Below are 20974 nucleotides of genomic sequence, written 5' to 3' on the forward strand. Positions count from 1 at the left end.
TACCGCACATGTTGAACTACGTACTTAAATTCAAAAACCCCATGACAAAATAGCGCTCCATTACAAAATATAGTAGTTTCACGGCTCTTTTTCAATGGTACATCCTTGGTTAATGTTTTAGACTCTAATATATATATATATATATAGACCAACCAAGTAAAAAAATTCACAAAGTAGACAAAGCATATACATTAGATTATTTTAAAGATATAAAAAATGACATGCATACTTGCGAAGGATGTTGTCCTGGACCGTCTCCAGCATTAATAACAGGGAATGCCACTGTTCACGCTCTTGAGGGGCAGACACCACTTTCAAAGTGTCTTATCACAATAATATCAGAATATCCTTCCACCGTTCTTATAGTATCTGCATGTCAAGTGCTCAAATAAGAATAAATCACAATACAACCTACAACATTGTCGACAAAATGGGAAACAAATAGTAGTACCCTCAAAGCGTCTCTCCTTTCTTTGCGGATGAAAACTTCGGCGTGCATTCTCGTGGTCAAAACTTCCCCACCCAAGTGTTTTCATAGCGGACTCAAAAGAAAGCCTAGTCCTCGTCGAGGGCTCATAGAATAGAGTGGCCATGAGGTATCCCTTCAAGATTTGGCTTCCTGGTGAGTTTTTCTCAATATCTTCCATCTGACGCGCCGCTTTAAATATAGCATTTAGTATATCCCTATCAAATTGTTGAGCATCTAAGATATCTTGAAGCTGAAATTTGTCTCCTGCCGAAAATGAAAATGCCTCATCAGTATTTAAGACCTTTTTAGTTTCTAACGCATGGCATTGGGTTCTTGAAAGAAGTAGCTTCTCGGATGTGAGAGTTGAGAAAGAGGACATAGAAACTTGGCTACATCTTCCTGGTTTTGGAACAATCAAACCTGCCCTGCTGCATAGGGTAGAATTGGAAATCGAATATGAAAGTTGGACACAATAACACATAATTTCAATACACCATAGAAGTAGTTCTTCTAGTGATGGAAATAGTGTTCCAGACTATACATAATCTTTTTTCAAGTTGTAAAAGAAAGAAAGTGATCGGTGTTACTGCACATGTTGAACTACGTACTTAAATTCAAAAACCCCATGACAAAATAGCGCTCCATTACAAAAAATAGTAGTTTCACATCCTTGAATGGATTTTATCCAACCTGAAACAAATCAATTGTATTTCTAATAAAAATAACATTTTGGGGTTTGATAGTAACAAATAAACAAAATGCAAAGGTACTTACTTGTATATCAAAATGGAATCAAATTGAAGTGAGATGGATTGGAATTCGAGGAACAATCTTTTACAACCCAGAAACTTATATTTAAGAGTCTGAAAATAAGAAAGGTGGAGAAGAAGAAGGCGCGTTTAAGGAAAGTTTTTTTTGGGGGTCAATTTTACTGTTTGCAAAAGAATGTGGGATACGTAGAGATTGAGAGGAAAAAGAAAGGGAAAGGGAAAGAATTGGTATATTAATGGTAATTAAAGTCTCTATTAAATAACTAATAAATATAGGCGTACAATTCATATATTGTGTGTATTTAGTTTTCAACCTGAATTTACACAAAACTCCTTTGTGAGTGTGTTATAACTTAAGGATATAAATGAAAATAAAAACTAAAATGATGGAATAGTCCTTTTTAAAGGTATTGAATAATTTATTTTTATATATAATCAAAGGTATTTAGTGGTAGAAAAAAGGCTGGTCCAATTTAAAGTTACAGATTAATTATAGTATACTCTACTAATTGAGATTTCGATGGCATTTGAACCAGGCTCGCTAAAAACCAGACGATAAGATGAATTATTTTTGTTACTTAATTACACCCGAGACCGTATCGAATCATTCGAGGTGTCCTCTATTATTATTATTATTATTTTTCATACAAGTCCCCAATGTAAACACTAAACAAGGACTCATCCCAAACATAGAAAAATCAGAGGGTGCAAATTGAAAATTCCTAAAATTAAACTTGTTCTTGTTTTCATTCATCTCTTTTCTCATTTAATTTTTTCCCTTCACTCTGATCAGCCATGCGATCTCCCGCGAAAGAAGGTAACTTTTCAATACCATCATTCATCATTCATCATTCATCATTCATCATCTCATTCTCATAGTGCGTTTATTTACATTTATGTTCTTGCTTGTGCAGTTGGCGGTTTGAGGGATACATCTGTAGTTGTTGTTGCACTTGATACTAGTGAAGTGTATATTGTTGTAAGCTTGTCTATTAGGAAAGATACACAGGTTATATATGTTGATCCAACCACAGGAGGATTGTGTTACAATGGGTGGGTTTTCACTTCTGAAGATGAAGCTTTCAACTTTGTTACTAATGGATCAAAGTGCCTTTGTAAGAGTGTAACGTATGGAAAAGCTATACTGGGTTATTCAGCCTTGGGGAGTTTTGGGATACTTTTGGTTGCAACTAAATTATCTGCCACGATTCCTAATCTGCCTGGTGGAGGCTCTGTATACACAGTGGTTGAGAGCCAATGGATTAAGATTCCGCTTCAAAATCCTCAACCACAGGGTAAAGGGGAGCTGAAAAATATTCAAGAACTGGCTGATTTAGACATTGATGGGAAGCATTATTTCTGTGAAACAAGAGACATTACCCGGCCTTTCCCTAGTCGTATGCCGTTGCAGAAGCCAGACGACGAATTTGTGTGGAATGGATGGTTTTCGATGCCTTTCAAAGACATTGGGCTGCCTCAGCATTGTGTCATTCTTCTGCAGGTTTTGCTAAGTTTTGGCTTTTGTCTTTTCTGCTTTACCCATTAATGATTCTCACATGTGCTAGAATTTTCAAATGTTCTCAATTATTTGATTCACTGTTATAATAGGTCTGTTCGTCATGCTTACTCCTGTTCACTCCACTGACATTTACTTGTAGGGGTTCGCAGAATGTCGAGTATTTGGAAGCTCCGGTCAGCAAGAAGGTGTTGTAGCTCTTACAGCTCGTCGTAGCAGGTTACACCCTGGTACCCGTTATTTGGCTAGAGGGTTGAATGCATGTTTTAGTACAGGTAAATTTTATGCGACTTGCATGTTTGATAAAGCAGTATTTGTTTTCAAAGATTTCTTTGTCTGCTGAAGGTTTAAATGTCTTTCTTTCGTTGGAAAATTGTGTGCCCATTCCACCTTTTATATTGGTTATCATGGTTGCTCCTTCTGAAGTGGCAGTATCTGCTGTTGCATATGTTAGATTGGTACTTTTTTAGAAGTCATTATAACTGAATTGGTTCATATACACATAGTCGACTAGTGAATTGTGGGCTAAAAACATATATGCATTTTTCAGGAAACGAAGTGGAATGTGAGCAGCTAGTATGGGTTCCTAAGAAAGCGGGTCAAAGTGTTCCTTTTAACACATACATATGGCGTCGAGGCACCATACCAATCTGGTGGGGTGCAGAGTTAAAGATGACTGCTGCAGAAGCAGAAATATATGTTTCATCCCACGACCCTTACAAGGGAAGTTCTGAATACTATCAAAGGCTAAGTAAGCGATATGATGCTCCTAATACTGGAGGTAATCAGAAGAAAAATCCTTTGGTTCCTATTGTATGTATCAACTTGCTTAGATATGGAGAAGGAAAATCAGAATCCATTTTGGTTCAGCATTTTGTGGAATCTGTAAACTACATCAAATCATCTGGGAAACTTCCAAGTACTCGGGTTCACCTAATAAATTATGACTGGCATGCCAGTATCAAATTGAAAGGTGAGCAACAAACTATTGAGGAAATGTGGAAACTCCTCAAGGGACCCACAGTAACTATAGGGATTTGTGAAGGGGATTATCTACCCTCACGACTGCGGCTAAATGATTGCAAAGGAGAAATAATCTGTATGGATGGCATTGAAGGGGCTTTTTGTTTAAGATCACATCAAAATGGGGTCATACGTTTCAACTGTGCTGATTCCTTGGATAGAACTAATGCTGCTAGTTATTTCGGATCCCTTCAAGTTTTTGTAGAGCAGTGTAGACGGTTAGGGGTTTCTCTTGATACTGATTTGACTTATGGTTATTCTTCAACAAATAATTATGGTGGATATATTGCCCCATTGCCACCGGGCTGGGAGAAACGTTCTGATGCAGTAACTGGAAAGGCATATTTCATTGATCACAACACTAGAACCACCACATGGGTGCATCCCTGTCCGGATAAACCTTGGAAGAGATTTGATATGACATTCGATGAGTTCAAGAGATCAACAATATTATCACCAATATCCCAACTTGCTGACATTTTCCTGCTTGCTGGTGATATACATGCGACACTCTATACTGGTTCCAAAGCTATGCATAGTCAAATACTGAGTATATTTACTGAAGAAAATGGAAAGTTTAAGCAGTTCTCCGTTGCACAGAATATGAAGATTACTCTGCAAAGAAGATATAAGAATGCAATTGTTGACAGCTCTCGCCAGAAGCAGCTAGAGATGTTTCTTGGAATGAGGCTTTTCAGGCACCTCCCATCAATTTCAATACACCCTTTAAAAGTATGTCTTACTAATGGCTGTTTAGTAGTAATGTAAATGCAACCTCTAAAGTGTCTTTGCTTATTATGTATTAATAACTTCACATTGCAGACTACTGGTTACCTTTTCTGTTAACTTACTAATCGACTCATTGATAGTGTGACCCACCCCCTTGATTGGCAACTTAGAATACAATTAGTTAATGAAGTTGCTTTTAGCCTAGACATCCATGCCCGACCTTCTCGGCTCTCTCAAGGCCATGAAGTTGTGTAACTAGAGACGTGTCATTGGTCTTGGTTGCTTATTTTTAGTGTTTGCACATTTTGTATAAAAAACTTCCTAATGGATGATACTGGTTGCATCTAGCACAGACTTCCATTAGATGCCCAAACAACTCATTAAAAGTGTGACCCCCTTTGCCACACATATATAGAAGAAAATTGCGATATAAAATTGCTTTCAGCATAGACATTCATTCCCCAGCTTTTACTGTTGGCAGAATGCTCTCAGGTTCCATGTGGTATCAGTTTGTGGTATGCGTTAGAAGTAGAGTACAATATTGTGTTTATGAGAACAGGGTTATTTATCAAATATTTGCTGTTCTTTTTTTTGATAGACTTGTTTTCGATTGATACAGGTATTATCTCGTCCACCTTCTTGCTTTCTGAAACCAGTTGCAAACATGTTTCCAAGTTCCAATGGGGGTGCGGACCTTTTGAGTTTCAAGAGAAAAGACATAACATGGGTAATTTTACCACCTTATATTAATGACATGACATAACATTAATGAAGTGTCTTTGAGTTTCAAGAGAAAAGACATGACATGCGGTGTTTGGTTTGAAAAGAATATGATTGCTTTATTAGCAGTGGAACTTTCGTCATGTGGTTATCTTTATCTATTGGAAATCGAAACTTATGGAATAATTAGAAATATACATTAAGTTGGAGAAATGGACAAATTATTGGAAAAATCTCAATACAACTTTTTGGGAATTGAGAAGACACAATAAAAAAAAAATGTACACATTAAAAACTCCAAATCTTCATTTACCATCTCTCATTTATGTAATAGTTGAAACAATTTTGGTGTGAAATGCTTTATGCTTTTTGGGGTTCGGTAAATTTAGAGAAGCAAAAGGGACCGGCAGGATTAAAACCTCTTTTTGTTGCTGAAGTTCTTAGTTTCCATATATCAAGCTCTATAACGGTTCTCATTGCCAAGATTTTTTACAGGTTTGTCCACAGGCTGCAGATGTGCTAGAACTTTTTATATATCTTGGTGAGCCTTGTCATGTTTGTCAGCTTCTTCTCACTGTTTCACATGGCGCAGACGATTCCACTTCTCCAGCAGCAGTTGATGTAAGGGTGGGACGCAATTTGGACGGGCTTAAACTTGTCTTGGAGGTTTGATTTCTGCTGTTCTCTTAGTTCTTTTTTAGTATCAAAATTTGGTGTTTACATCCTTGCTGTTGGAACCTATTTTTGTTCAATTTTTTTATCCAGCGAGTAAAAAATCTTTTCCAGTCAACTTTTGTTCGAAAGAGGACCTTTGGGTTCTAAATCTAGTTGGATGTCCGACATCTTAATTTTTCCTATGATATTGATGAGGAGAATATCTTTTTTTTTTTTGGCAAATTTGATTGCATATACATTGCCTTCATAAACTTGTGTATTTTTCCTGTGCTAAGAATATGTGGTAACTTTTATTTTACTATTATGTGTTGTTTTTGGTTGTTGGTTTTGAATTTCTCTCTTCTCCCTCTCTCTTCTTTTGACACCTGGTTAACATCATATATCTACATGTATCAAGCAACACTGAGAGAAATAGTGAGTAAAATTTCTTGATCGAAAGGAACCTAACCTTTACATGTACATCATTAAAGTGCATCGTTGAAAGCTAGGGTGTTTGGTGTCTTCTATTTTTACAGTTTGCGCGAGCTGTCTTCTATTTTTAATAGAATAAAGCATACCTTTTTAAGGTTTACAGTATTTGCCTTACATCAGGGTAGAAGCTTACACAACTACCAATATCCAAGGTGGATTCTTCAGGAATGAAGATCGAGTATCTAATTGACAAACTGTTTACCTTACTATTTGTACTTTTGTGCTTCATTGGACTTGCTGATGTTAAGCTGCTCGGTCTATGCAGGGAGCTTCCATTCCACAATGTTCGAATGGGACAAATCTCTTGATACCTGTCGCTGGCGCGGTCAAACCAGAGGATATGGCCGTTACGGGTGCTGGGACCCGTCTTCATGCTCAAGAAACACCAAACCTTTCATTATTGTATGATTTTGAAGAATTGGAAGGAGAGCTTGACTTCCTTACTCGTGTCGTTGCAGTTACATTCTATCCTTCTGCCACTGGAAAAACCCCACTAACTATTGGTGAGGTACAAAGCTGATCTTTGAGAATACAGTTACTCTGACTGCTATCCAGTTCATATATTTGGCATGAGTTTACGATCACGAGTACTTCCTGTTACCAAGTATCACCATCATTCTCACCAGAAAATCACCAGCACAATACTATCACATTTCACATCGTACCTTACTGTTGTCGTTTTTAGTTATTACCATTTTAGTTTTAATGAAGTTAGGTGCCCAAGCAAAAAATGAACATGGCAACAAGGAAAATGCAAGAGAATAGGTCTCCTAAGTAGAAGTAAAGGTCATAAGGTGCAGAAAACTAGCAAATTATCAAATAGTAGCTCTGAAAATTTTAGAATGTGGAAGATGTGTTTTAATTGACGAGTGGCAGAGAGTTCGAATAATCATTTACAGACTTCAGTATATCAGTGCTACATTTACCTGAAGAGTAGATTCGATGGAAATGCCTGTACTTTGTTTAGTAAATATTATGGGTTTCATCTGTCACACTAAAGCTTGATAGACTACAAGAGTCATGCAAATGTGCTATATTTGCCTTGTGACCCCTAAAGCTAAGGTCATTCTTGGCAGGTCGGGTCACTTTTACCTTTTTTGTAATGTATTGGATAATAAGGGCTGTGACCTGTTCAACCTCTGGTGTATCCAAAATAAGAGCGAGCCTAGCCACTTGGAAGAGTTGGTACAATTTTAATGTTTGATGTCTGGGGTTTTTATGGTTTCAAGTAGATTGAAATAGAGCTTTGCAAAAAGATTTACGTTTGTGATTGAATTTCTTCTTTCGTGAATCCTTATGGACTCATATATAATTTTTCCTCCATGTCATCGTAATGATATCCGACAACATCTCAACAACCATCATTTTTAATCTCAAAACATGTTTTAACATTTGTGCACTATGTCGAGCTGTAATGAGCTCTCTGGATATAGCAACCAACTTCAAGAGGTGTGATCAACAATTTCTGATACGCGACATTCTCTATGACTGGCCCCAAGTCTTATGACATCATTTATGTTTGACCCTAGCGTATGTTAATACCCTCCTCAATATTTGATATACTGTCTCTGTCCCTCTGGCATCTCATTGCAAGTCTACAAATCACAATTTTAGTAAGCAGCAGGATGGTAATGCACTTGTGAGCACTCAACGTTGATGGTAAATCGTTTGACAATTTCTCATTTTAAGAAGTGGACAGATCCATTTACATCCTGGACTTAAGTTGGATTGATTCACAAAATGGCATCTGCAATCACCTTTCTTTGGTGTTATTTATTGCCAGTAGTGACCCTAATTTGAAAAACAATGTCAGCTTCAATTATTTTAGTTTGCAGACTATGTGGATTAAATACTAATACACTAAGTTAAGTGCATGGGTAATTGGTCATAAACAATGTCAGGTTCAATTATACTAGCATGTAACTTTGTGGATCAAATAGAAATAACACTATGTTAAGAACATTATGTTGCACACTTGCAATCATAGTTCAATGGAAGTATGTGCTGGTAATTGGTGGCACAGTATCATTGAATGCTTAACGTTTCCCATTCACAACCTATTACCTGATGTTAGTGGTGCTCAAAAGTTGCAGATGTTTTGTGATTGTATTCACCATCAGCGAAATAAAACCCTCTTTTTTATGCTGCTAATTTTCAGTGAACTGAATTTTTCCTGCAGCAGATCTCATACTTAATATTATTGCAGATAGAGATACTCGGGATTTCTCTTCCTTGGAGGGGCATATTTACTAGAGAAGGACCTGGTTTGAAGTTCAGCGCGATAAGAAACAAAACCCTGAAGGAGACGAACCCTTTTCATTTAGGTCCAGATAACAATCCATTTGTCAGTGCTTCTGTTTCCCATGAGAATGCGTTGTCACTAGCTCCACCAAGCGCCCCTGGCAATCTTGCGGTTGATCTCTTGACTGGAGACTTTGGGTCTAGTGAACCTATCTTTCATTCAGAGATGCCACTTTCAATTGGAAATGCTGGATCTGGGGGAGGGGACTTACTTGACTTTTTAGATGATGCTGTTGTAGACCACAAGGGTCTTGATGCAGATTCTGAAGCCTCTCCACAAGATCGAAACTTACCAAATGACAGTGGTGTCCAGCACTATATAAATTGCTTCAAAGCCTTATTTGTTCCTCAAAAGGTATTTTATGTTTTCTGAAAATTGCTTAGCAGCATGGTTTTGGTAGCTTTCTCTTGTCTTATACAGCTGATGATATTTTATTATTAAATCTTCGTAACATCAATGGAGAACTTTTCATCCATATATATCATAAAAGTCAGTTTATGTATTATCAATGTGACAGCAGACTTTTAGAGGGTATTGTGACACTTCTATCTACTTGGTTTTCCGCACATTTTACTCAAAATTGACCAAGAGATTGATATTATGGTTATGTTGAACAAACTCAAAGAAGTCAGTGTCTACCAATATACCAGATCGCTGATCTTCTGATATATATGGCCGTCGATATCGGAATATATTGCACCTATATTTTTAGGTCAAGGAGAAATTGGATAAAAGGGTGGTTAATATTGGTGGGTATATCTCGAAATATTGATATCGGTTACCTGATTTTTAGATATCATATTGCTGATGTTTCCCATAAATGGGGATATTGCGGCCATGCAGTTATGTGGCCCGATCTAGAGTCCTTATATCAATGTTTGTGCTATGTGGACAATGTTAGTTTTGAATAATAATGAATTTTTTTTGGATGTTAAAACCTTTATGAGGGAAAGAAAGCCCTTGGCCTGACATTGCACCTGACTTTCCAGCTGCCAAAACATGCATGCATATCTGCATAGCTAACACCACATCGTTATTTTAGGTGTTGCTGCAATCAGTTTTCTTGTTTGTTTGTAGTATTGCAGCTTCAAGTACCTCTGACATATACATGCAGCAAGTAGTAACTCTTTTGGTAAAATTTTCCAAAATCTTCTTCACATCGATTTTTCTATTATCACCTTGGCTAACCTTCTAAACTCTTGTCATTACATCATTTGTCAATGATCACCTTGTCAGATGTGTTGGTGTTGTTAAATTTATGTTCTATTAGATCTTTCAGTTTTAGCTTTTCTTGAAAGTGTGGAATTTTGCATTGAATATTGTTCTTAACTTTCTGTCCTGACCTTTATATACATTTGAATTCAGCCAAGGAATATAGATTTTGAAGAAGCCATGAAGCTTGAAATCGAGCGCCTCCAAATGAATCTTTCCGCAGCTGACAGGGATAGAGCCTTGCTATCAATCGGTACTGATCCTGCTAGTATAGATCCAAATGGATTACTTGATGCTTCTTACATGGGAAGATTATGCAAAATTGCAAACCATCTTGCATTGCTGGGGCAGGCTGCACTTGAAGACAAAATTACTGCTTCTGTAGGTCTTGAGAATGTTAATGACGATGGTATAGATTTCTGGAATTTAACTCGAATTGGAGAGACCTGCTCTGGAGACGTGTGTGAGGTCCGTGCCGTAAGCCAGCCTTACGCACAAGTAACTCCTATCGTCTCTTCTGCAGGAACTTCTTCATCTGTCTTTGTATGCTCTCGTTGTGAAATGAAAGCATGCAAAGTGTGCTGCGCTGGGAAGGGGGCACTCCTGCTTTCAAGCTTTAACTCAAAGGACTCCAGCTATAGTGGTTTAGTGAGCCAGAGCGGACAAGCCGATGGCGTCTCTACTAACAATTCAACTATACTAGATGGAGTTATCTGTAAATCCTGTTGCAATGAGATTGTTTCCGATGCCTTGACTTTAGATTATGTTCGAGTCTTGATTAGCATGAGGAGAACTTCCCGTGCAGATAGTGCAGCATATGAAGCTTTGGACCAGGTGATAGCGCATCCCTCATGTCTTCCTGAAAGAAATAGAACTCCTGATAGTCAGCCAGTGGTGGGAAAGGTTTTAAGAAATCTACTTGGTGGGGAGGTGTCACTTGCTGAGTTTCCATTTGCTAGCCTGTTACACTCGGTATAATTTGGCTTCTGACTTATTTCTTGTTTGATTAATTATTTACTGAATATGGCCTCCTTTTTTGGCAAATGAGGCAACTTATTAGACAATGTGATAGAAGGAAAAATTGAATTTAAAGCCTTATCAATAGGTTGTGATCACCAAAAGTATCACAAGGCTATACCACGTGAACACAAAGTTGTTAATGTATACATTTTTTTTTTTCTATTTAAGACATTATTAGGTCTGTTATGAATCAAAAATGGCTTTCCCCTGTCAAAATGTTATGACTTTTTGCATTTGAATATTTGATTGATAGAACGTCTATTACCTACTATTTCGTTGGGATAGCAGTACTTCATAGCTCTCTGTATCGTGCATCCTTGTGCTAGTCCATGCACGCTATTAACGAGTGAAACAAATGAGGTTTTTTCAAAATGGGAACTCCTGTAACAGTGATTTTCACCTTCTTATCTATGTGGTGATGATCCACATTTTTGTCGTAATGCTTGGTTGTTTTCTATAGTAAAAAACACATAGGCCTGCTTAGACCTGTTGCCTAGGCTCACCCCTAGCCCCTTGCACCTAATGTTAACTGCAAAGGCTGTATAATTTATGTGCATATCATCTATATAATCTCGAAAATAAGGACATATTGTTTACAACAGATAAATCGTTGCCATTTAGATTCTATATGCATTTTATCTGCGTTCCACTCTGTAGAGAATTCCGGGATGTTTTACATCAAGGCATCTCATTGCTAAGAAGTATTTGGATAATCAACTGATTTTTTCCTATTAATCGACATGTAACTAGATTGCTTGTGCAGGTTGATACAGCAGTAGGCTCGGCACCTCCCATGTCATTGCTTGCTCCATTATATTGTGGACCACAAGACTCGTATTGGAGAGCTCCACCTAGTATTTCGTGTGTTGAATTTTCTGTGGTTCTTGGAAGCCTTTCTGATGTGTCTGGGGTTGTCCTGCTTGTTAGCCCATGTGGATATTCAACAGCTGACTCTCCTACTGTAAGCATCTTACTGCAACTGTTATTGTTATATCTCCTTGATTTGTTTATTGAACATATGTACAATCACGTTTGAAGTTTCTGTGTCATGTTCTAGCTATGAACCCTTATTTCTTGATGTCAAAACTCACGGACTACCCATCCTCTGATTTTGTCTTCTGTGTTTGTATTGAGGATAAAAATGTAGAAAACTGGCAAACTATTTTACACATGGGATGATGTTGGGCATCATTTTCTTTTCTTCAGGTTCTAATTTCATTAATCTATCAGCTAAATCTGCAAAGATTTTAGGTTTTGAATTTTGGACGTATATCAGAATTATTTTTATATGGGTATATATATATCTATAGGAGAAATTAACACCTCCATGATTCGTTTTTCTCGCAAAAGTTGAGATAGGTCTAATAAATGTTATGAGATTAGGCTTCTCAACCATGTAAAATTGCCACTAGGAGTATTTAATAAAAGTAAAAAAGCTAAGCACTTCCCTAAGAGTTATCCACTAGATGTGCAAAATAAACGGAAGAGTTGTAGATGCAACTAGAATGGTTTTCCCTAAGAAACTAAAGGTTTCACTGAGCAGGAGGTTGACTTATCTTTCTAGATAGCTTTTCAGAAATCATCTTCATCAGCTAGTTATAGTGATGAGCCCTTCATCAGTTCATCTCAGTAAAAACCTGAAGCTCTAGGATACTTTACTAAGTGGAGTGGCTTTTAAGCTCAATACAAGATGACTTTTTTAAGACAGAGTGTGGAACCAGGTTCCAATATCCTTGAAGCTTCACTAACAGGACCCCTACCACCGGGAAATGAATATTCTTGATCTGTGGACATAATCCTCTCTTCATTGTGTGAAACTGTATAAGAACTCGAGGGGAGTCGCCTCTGTAGTCTCCTCTACACATGTTCTTGAAGAATCAAGACAGTCTTTTGATTTTCAAGTTAGTGACATACAACCTTTTAATCATACACATCATTTCACATGTATGTAAGGGCCATGATCATACTGTTGGAATTGGGCGTATGGAAGTGGCCTAACATCAATGGTAATATGACCATTGCATAGTCACTAATGTACTATATAGTATTTTATTGATTATAATTTGAACTGCAGTTATGACTTTAAAACTAATCTCTCTAGAACACTTGTATGTGGCATTTTTATTCTCTTCACTTATTACACTATTCTGGACAATTTTGACACTATTGTTTGTACTTTGTACAGGTGCAAATATGGGCCAGCAATAAGATAAATAAAGAAGAACGGTCATGCATGGGAAAATGGGATATTCAATCCCTGATCACATCAACTCCTGAACTTTGTGGACCAGAAAAAGCAGGCCAAGTGATTAATGTTCCAAGGCATGTGAAGTTTACCTTCCATAATCCTGTCCGGTGTCGTATCATATGGGTGTCACTTCGTCTTCGAAGCCCTCTTTCGAGTTCTGTTAGTTTAGATAAATCATACAGTCTTCTCTCTCTAGATGAAAATCCCTTTGCAGAACTTAATCGCCGTTCCTCTTTTGGAGGAACTGTTGAAAGTGATCCATATCTTCATGCAAAAAGGCTTCTAGTAGTTGGAAGCTTGGTGGGAGAAGATTTAGTGCATGGATCACAACAAAGCACTGATCAGATAAATGTAAAATCATGGTTGGAGAGAGGTCCACAATTAAATCGATTCAAGGTATTAGTGATACTCAGTTTTTGGCAGTTTGTCCAAAGCATGTTACTCATAATTACAATGGTTTATGTTTTAATAACTCTTGGATTATTCTCTCAGGTTCCAATTGAGGTCGAAAGGTCGATGGACCATGATCGTGTGTTGGAACAGTATTTGTTACCCGCTTCACCTGAGCTAGCTGGATTTCGCCTGGATGCTTTCAGTGCAATAAAGCCTCGAGTTACCCATGCACCTTCTTCTGATGCAAATATCTGGGAGAATTCATTAACTTGGCTAGAAGACAGGCACATATATCCGGCAGTTCTGTTTATCCAAGTTTCGGCCCTTCAGGTACTTAAAAACAAACTATTACTTTAAGCCCTTTTGAAATACCCAAGTTACCGACACACAAAGCAAAGATACACCCGTGGTCTGGGCACGCTCTCACATGTGTGCTAAGAATAAAATCCATCGGTGTTTAAAGTTTAGCGTATTAGGTGCTTGTACAAAAAGGAATATTAGATTTCTGTCAAAGTTCACAGAGGAAAATATTGAACAAATCGGTAAAATCACAATATTGGTTCCATTGGAATGTTCTCGGATAACAAATTTGTTGTGAACTGATTTTTCTGCATGTATTTAATGTTGTTTGTAACATGGGGCATAAGAGAAATTTCGCAAATTGTTAGGAAAAAAATTAGGTTGAAGGGCATCACAGCTGGTGCCAAAATATACTTTTAGAGCATGTGACATAAGCTTGATGTCTAGATTTCAATTTCATTTGATTGCCTGACCAACACATTGTCTCTTATATACTTTTCAGATTTTTTTTTTCCGCTAACATATACTTTTCAGATTTGCATTGCTAATGCATATTAGATACATAGACATTTATAAAATATTTTAGGTAGCTGAAAAAATGTATGAATACAACATATGTTTACCGTAATGAAGTAACAACATCAAATGCAACCCAATTTGGTATTAAATCTTGATGTTAACTCGTCAAAGTCTTTTTGGCTTGGAAAAATCTCTAGCATCCTACAGTTTTCGAACATTGAGAAAAAGCTGTAACAAAATGTGAATTAGATTTTTCTCTTTTCCCTTCGACTATAAATATGCTCATAGTTTTTCTTATGAGCTGATGAAAAGTCTTCAAGTGTAAACTTTGTCTCGTACAGGTCATAAGTCTACAACATATAATAAAATGGGTTAGTTAGGGATACCCCTTTTCACAGGAAGAAGCATTACCGTTGGATCTTACAAATCGGGAGGGGGGGAGGGATCCTTAACTAACCCTAATAAAATTTGTGAAAGTTAGGTGGGATTTGGCACTTTTTCAAAATTGTTTTTCAACAACTTTGATGCGTATGTACCTTCATAATCTAATTTATGTTGAAAAAAGTCATCAAATGTGTTCACTTAGACATGCATGATCTTCATCCTTACTAGAGTCTAAGACTGGGCCTGTAGTAATTGTAAATATGTGTTTCGCTTAAAGGTTATCCCAGAATGATTGCAAGCTTGATAGAGTTCTGACATTTATTTTGCAGGAACCTCATAATGTGTTTACTATTGGGGAATATCGATTGCCAGTGACTCGAGCTGGGACGCCTATGTATTTTGACTTTCCAAGACCGATACAAGCCCGTCGAGTAACTTTTAAACTTCTCGGTGATGTTGCTGCCTTTGCAGATGTTCCATCAGAGCAGGATAACACTGAGTACAAAGCACCAGTGGTGTCGGGGTTGTCTCTTTCAAACAGAATCAAGTTATATTACTATGCTGATGCTTACGATGTTGGAAAGTGGGCAAGCCTTTCTGCAGTTTGATTGTTATGTATCTTTGCACAATTGCACGACTAAGGGTGGGGGTATTGTTGTTTGTTTGTATTATTTGATCAATTTTTTTCTGTAAAATAAAACATGGTTTTGAGTTGTAAATTTTTATCTCATTCAATATATCATTGTTATTAGTCAGAAAAAAAAAAAGGTTCTCTATATTTAATGTAGATTGATAATTGGCGGAAGCAACAATTAATTAAAATCCACATTTTATAGAAAGATCTGGGCTACCACGAGAATATCCCTATGGGGATGAGTGTTCCCTTATAGAAAATACTCAAAAAGCCTAAAGGTTATTTTTTATATTTATAATCTCTCATAAACTCTTAAACATCAACTAACTCATAACCTAAGGACAAATCTTTATTTATAACAACCGTAATACCAAAGCAATCCAATAGAAAATAGACATGTCCAAATAATTGAAACAACTAACATGGCGCACGACCCATGGCTTGACCATGACTACTATGTCCACATCAATATTCCCAATCAGTGGGCATCACAAGTTTTCAGAAAGTTTAGTTTGCAGTGAAAATACAAATATACAAATATACAATACACGTACAACTTCTTTACGAAACCAATTCAGAACACCCTATTTCCTTGAGTGAGAGAGTGGCAGAGAGCACCCAAATATTCTGAATATTATGTACTATGAGGCATGAACGATTGAGGATAAGTTGAGCGTTTTTAAATCTTGAGTGTATGGACAATGCTTTAAGTGTGAGTGTGGTGGTGGGAGCAGGTTGATTACATTCTTGAAAACAAGGGAACTACCAAAAAAGTGGCCTCACAATCTCAGACCAGCCAGACCAAACAACATTATTGATGTAGCAACAGCCAGTTGTGTGATGTGACACTCAATTGAAATTGTTTCATTGCTATAGAATATGAGTTCCACCACATTGTGAAAAGTTGGTTAGTAATTTTGGTTATGAAGCTTATAGCCTGCTTCAACAGTTAAAGAAAATCTTATCCTTTTGCTGTCATGCATAATCACAAAGTCGTCATAGAAAATCTACACCATCTTCGATGCTTCAGATGAATATAATGCTGTGTGAGTGTGTGTGTGTCTTCCCTTCTTTTATTTTTTCGATGAAGGTGTCTTCATTTTCTTTTTCTCTGTAGCCTTTTTTATACAATTTTCTTACTAACGCAACTCATGAGATATTTGACTTCTAAGGATCTCAAGGAGAAGTCTGGTAACGGTGTCAAGTTTAGGTAGATGGTTGTTGTGTATAGTAGGAGGTTTCTTGTAGTAAAAAAATTGTCATTCTCCCTACACCTTTCGTAGCGTTTGACCGTTTGGTGGACCAAATGCAAAAAGGCTACGGAAAGTTTCCCTCTAGTTCTTTGCAAATCATGCAAAAGTTCAAATGAGTCAATGCACATCTTTTTCATTTCTGTATCAAACAGTTATTCTCAACCAATCCAATTAATGCAGATTCTCCAAGTGGCGTTATTTTGGCTTCGGATAGATTCAACACCAACAAGTATGGGGCAGATCCCTCATTGAAAGAGAACGGCCAGGAGAAGGGAGTTACATTTTCAGCTGAGAAAGGGTATATGTCAAGTATGTTGATAAGACGATAAGATTTTCAAACAGCATCTGTAAGGTACATATGTTACATGATGTTCTTGAATAAGTCCTAATCAAGGTGAAAAATCGTATAGGCGAGTTCTTATGTCAAGAATATTAATTGATAAGAAGGTATTGGCGTGCCTCAATCTGAAGACATGATTAGATGAGTTGTAGTCATGTAATCAGATTGAGCCGCGTCAATATCTCCTTTCATCTGTAAGGATTCCTTCTCTGCCTCCCAACTTCAATGTGTGTGAGTCTGTAAGGTACATATATTTCTTTTGTATTCAGGTGTATTAGAGTATTAATTGCTTTGATGTTTGTTACTTCTTGTAGTTTTAGTAAACAAATTCATCAAGATAAACACTGTAAAATATGGTTTTGGCAAAATATAAGATGAAACCATAGAAACAAAGAAATAAATTTTCCCAGAGAAAAGTGAGCAAGCTGCATGTATGAACAAATTTATAATAGTTATTCTGGAAGAAAGCCCCATCTGTAACCATTAATCACCACTGCCATAAGCTAGCCATAGATAGAACTATGAATAACCTGCTAAAACATCAGTGGGAAAGAAGAGTTTCTGGAAAGTTAAACATACTAAAACTTTGAGAAAGTAAATATAAATTCTCCTTAGATCGATGCTATTAAAAACCGTTGATCATGCAAAACTTGGTTGCGCGCTGAGATTTCCTGCCCAGTAGTGCGCCATATAAATTCCATATATATGTCGCCGTCACCTAAACATAAATTAGATGAATGGAAGTACCGATATTTCTGCTGCTTAATACTACTTCAGTCCTTCAGGATTCCATATATGCTGACTGTGACTTATGTCTGCTAGTACATTGGACTAAAATAAGTTTGAGAAAGAAAGTAATGAAACATCTGGCGTCATGAATAAACGGGAAATATCTTTCATACTTGTAGCTATTGCCTGTACATGTGTAGAAATACAGTTGATGTGATAACACTACTACAAATAAGCACTCACTTCTTTTGTTTAGAGGAAAATTCTTATCTGTGATAAAACTTTATCAGCTCTCTAGTAGTTTTCTCACATGCTATCAAAGTTTAAGATATTTGTAATGATAATTTGGACTGCTGATGAGTTTCAGATATTGGATGAAGCACAAAGTTAAAACAAGAGTTTGGAATTACCATGTTTGATTAGTTATAATGAAGGCTAATAAGTAAGACTAAAGTTAATTAGCACATTCGAATTGATCTTAATTTAGGAATTGAAACCAAGTTTGTATAGGAGTAAATGTAATTAAGTTTGTTCCTTCATTTATGTTTGATAATTAATAAAAAGTAGATGTTAATTTGTTCCGCACAGTTCATCTCTCTACTTCTTTGCAAAATCATGCAAAACTTCAAATGGTTCAATGCAATCAAACAGTTATTCTCAACAAATCCAATGAATGCAGATTCTCCAAGTGGCTCAGTTTTCACATCAAGGCGAAAAATTGTAGGTGAGTTCTTATGTGAATGTTTAACTGATAGGAAGTATTGGCGTGCCTCAATTTGAAGACATGATTAAATGAGTTATACAGTCCTGCAATTTGATTGAGCCGCGTCAATATCTACCTCCTATCATCTATAGACATTCATTCTCTCCTCTCTGGCGATCTTTTGCTTTGATTTTCATTTATCTTCTTAAGGTGTACCCCGCTTTGCTGTTATGTTACTTCTTGTGGTTATAGCAAACAAATTCAACAAGATATGCTGCATCTCACGGTTTTAGAATAATATAACAGCATTCCCAATGCAATCAGTTTTGAGGGGAAAATACCTTGTCACTCTTAGAACAAGTTCAATGGAGAGCTGTTAAATTGGGCTGCTAAAAGCTGTCACATATGACTTTTAGTATGCCTAGCCATATTTGGCCGCCCAAAATAAAAAAACTATTCCAATCACACTTTTTAGCAGTTGTTAAGTTCGGATAACGGACGACAGAGTTGGCAAAAACTCTGGCCGTCTGTTTGTTAAATTAATTAAAACGGGAAACATACAACATAGTTTATGTCGTCAGTACATAAATAACCAACAGACGGCAGAAACTATGTCATCCGTCTCCCGAAACTTATTATGGTAGATGCTAGCGAAGGTCTTAACTTTGGCTAGATTTTTGACTATTTCCAAATTTAAGACCCTTTTAGTAGCCCTATTGGAACGACATTTTTTGTGGTTGGGGTGTTATATGACTCTTTAACGACCTCATTGGACTTGCTCTTAGAATATCTTTAATGGTGAGACCTCTTGAGCACCAAACACCAAATTCTTGAAAATTTGGTGTTTTTCATTTTTAATGGTGAGACCTCTTGAATATTAAACCAAAAAAACACCAAACCAAACACCAAATCAGCTGGATTTTGGTGTTTGCTTTGGTGCTAAACCAAATGTATGATGCGGTGTTTCAAACACTGCGCGCCTTTTCCAACACTGTGTGGGCAAAAACACTTTTTCATTTCTAGACAAAAACAAGCCTCTATTGTGGGCTTTTCTCTCGCGGTTTTCCGAAAGTAGTGGTTGTGTTGGGCTTTATTTGGGGCAGTTTTGGAAACACCGCGACATACATTTGGTGCTCACTCTTTGATGTTTCTACTGAAGTTGTTTGGTGTTTATTTGGTTTGGTGTTGGTTTGCTTAAAAAAATTTGGTGTTTTTCAAGTCTCACCATTAAATATGCTTTTATGAGCCGAAAACAATGGCCCAATGCATGAGTGATAATGAAGATAACTTTTCACGAAGTTACAATGAGAGTAGCACTTGCTACTAAGATAGTTGCCGACTTGTGATTTTCGGACCGAACATTTTTTCGTCCGAATTTTAAAGTCACTTTTACATTGGGCAATCCCTAGTAGTTTCTTACCAAGAATGTAATTATAAGGGAAAATAGTCCTATATAGCGCCTATGTGGAGATAACAAGTTGTTATTTGCATTGGGAATGCTCTAAGAGGAAATGGTAGAAACGCGTGGATGGAAAGAAATAAACTTGCTTAGAGTAAATTGAGCAAGTTGCATAGTATTGATGAGTGTCGTTGCCCATGGCTACCCATAGGGGACTAATTGATGGAAGAAAGAAGCTCCATCAGCATCCCCGACAAGCTAGCCATAGAACTAATAATAACAGCATCTTAAAACATCAGCGCAACATTTCTCTGCTGCTAGCTAGTTGCTTCTACTAGCATAAACCCATAGGATCCATATGCTCACTTATGTCTGCTACCCTCGATAGGCTCGACTCCCCTAGATCACATTTGGGGCAACCGAAGGTTCTAACTCCAAATTGTCCAGATCACCGGGTGCAGGAAAGCAAGTTCAGAAATAAAGTAATGTAATAAAGGGCAAAAAAAAAAAAAAGTAATTGCCATTAGCCAAACTAATCTACTACGGTTAATCTACTACGGTTTGATTTATTTTCTCATTTGTCATAGCTATTGCATATTTGGATGTGATGAAATACAGTCTGTGTGATAACAACACTACAAATAAGTATTCACTTCTCTTGTTTACAACAAAATTTAGATTTGTGTTGAAGTATACCCCACGTGCTATTATAGTTTAAGAAACTTGTAATAATAATCTTCGGGCTATTGAATTTCAGATATTGGAAGAAACCAAATTAAACTAAATCACAATTCAAATATAGAACTTATAAATGCTAAACTAAATCACAATTCAAATATAGAACTTATAAATGCTAATGTGACATGAGTATGTGGTCTAAATGGAATGATTCTAATGTATTCGGACAAGGCGAATTTTACTGTAGATACTCCTTAACTTCTGTAACATGATCAAATCTGGAAACAATATTTGTGTAACATTCAGTTGTTACACGATCTAAAAATTGTTAAACTTTTACAACGATGTAATAATTGTAAAAAATGTCTAAGAAAAATATTAGACCGGTGGTATTTTTCCATCAAAATGGTTATAACAATAGTTGATGTTCTTAGTATTTTTCTAATAAAATTCATTTGATTCTTGAAATAGAAATTGAAACACCATT

The 20974-nt window shown here is 36.7% G+C and overlaps 1 protein-coding gene and 1 long non-coding RNA gene across 2 annotated transcripts; both read left to right on the forward strand.

Annotated features, from left to right (window-relative positions):
- Window positions 1-1849: 1849 nt before the first annotated feature.
- Window positions 1850-15488, forward strand: SAC9 (sacI homology domain-containing protein / WW domain-containing protein). The gene is made up of 13 exons (XM_086576329.1): window positions 1850-2056; window positions 2154-2740; window positions 2898-3030; window positions 3306-4510; window positions 5127-5234; window positions 5723-5893; window positions 6639-6881; window positions 8580-9029; window positions 10041-10859; window positions 11671-11868; window positions 13093-13551; window positions 13648-13878; window positions 15081-15488. The coding sequence occupies exons 1-13, from the start codon at window positions 2035-2037 to the stop codon at window positions 15357-15359; spliced, it is 4905 nt and encodes a 1634-aa protein (XP_086432455.1). The 5' UTR covers window positions 1850-2034; the 3' UTR covers window positions 15360-15488.
- A 660-nt stretch (window positions 15489-16148) lies between these two features.
- On the forward strand, window positions 16149-18294 carry LOC147483231 (uncharacterized). The gene is made up of 2 exons (XR_015204724.1): window positions 16149-16431; window positions 16819-18294. It is a non-coding gene; the product is annotated as an uncharacterized LOC147483231 (long non-coding RNA).
- Window positions 18295-20974: the final 2680 nt, after the last annotated feature.

Source organism: Coptis chinensis, chromosome 8, assembly GCF_015680905.1.
Source record: "Coptis chinensis isolate HL-2020 chromosome 8, ASM1568090v1, whole genome shotgun sequence".
NCBI lineage: Eukaryota > Viridiplantae > Streptophyta > Magnoliopsida > Ranunculales > Ranunculaceae > Coptis > Coptis chinensis.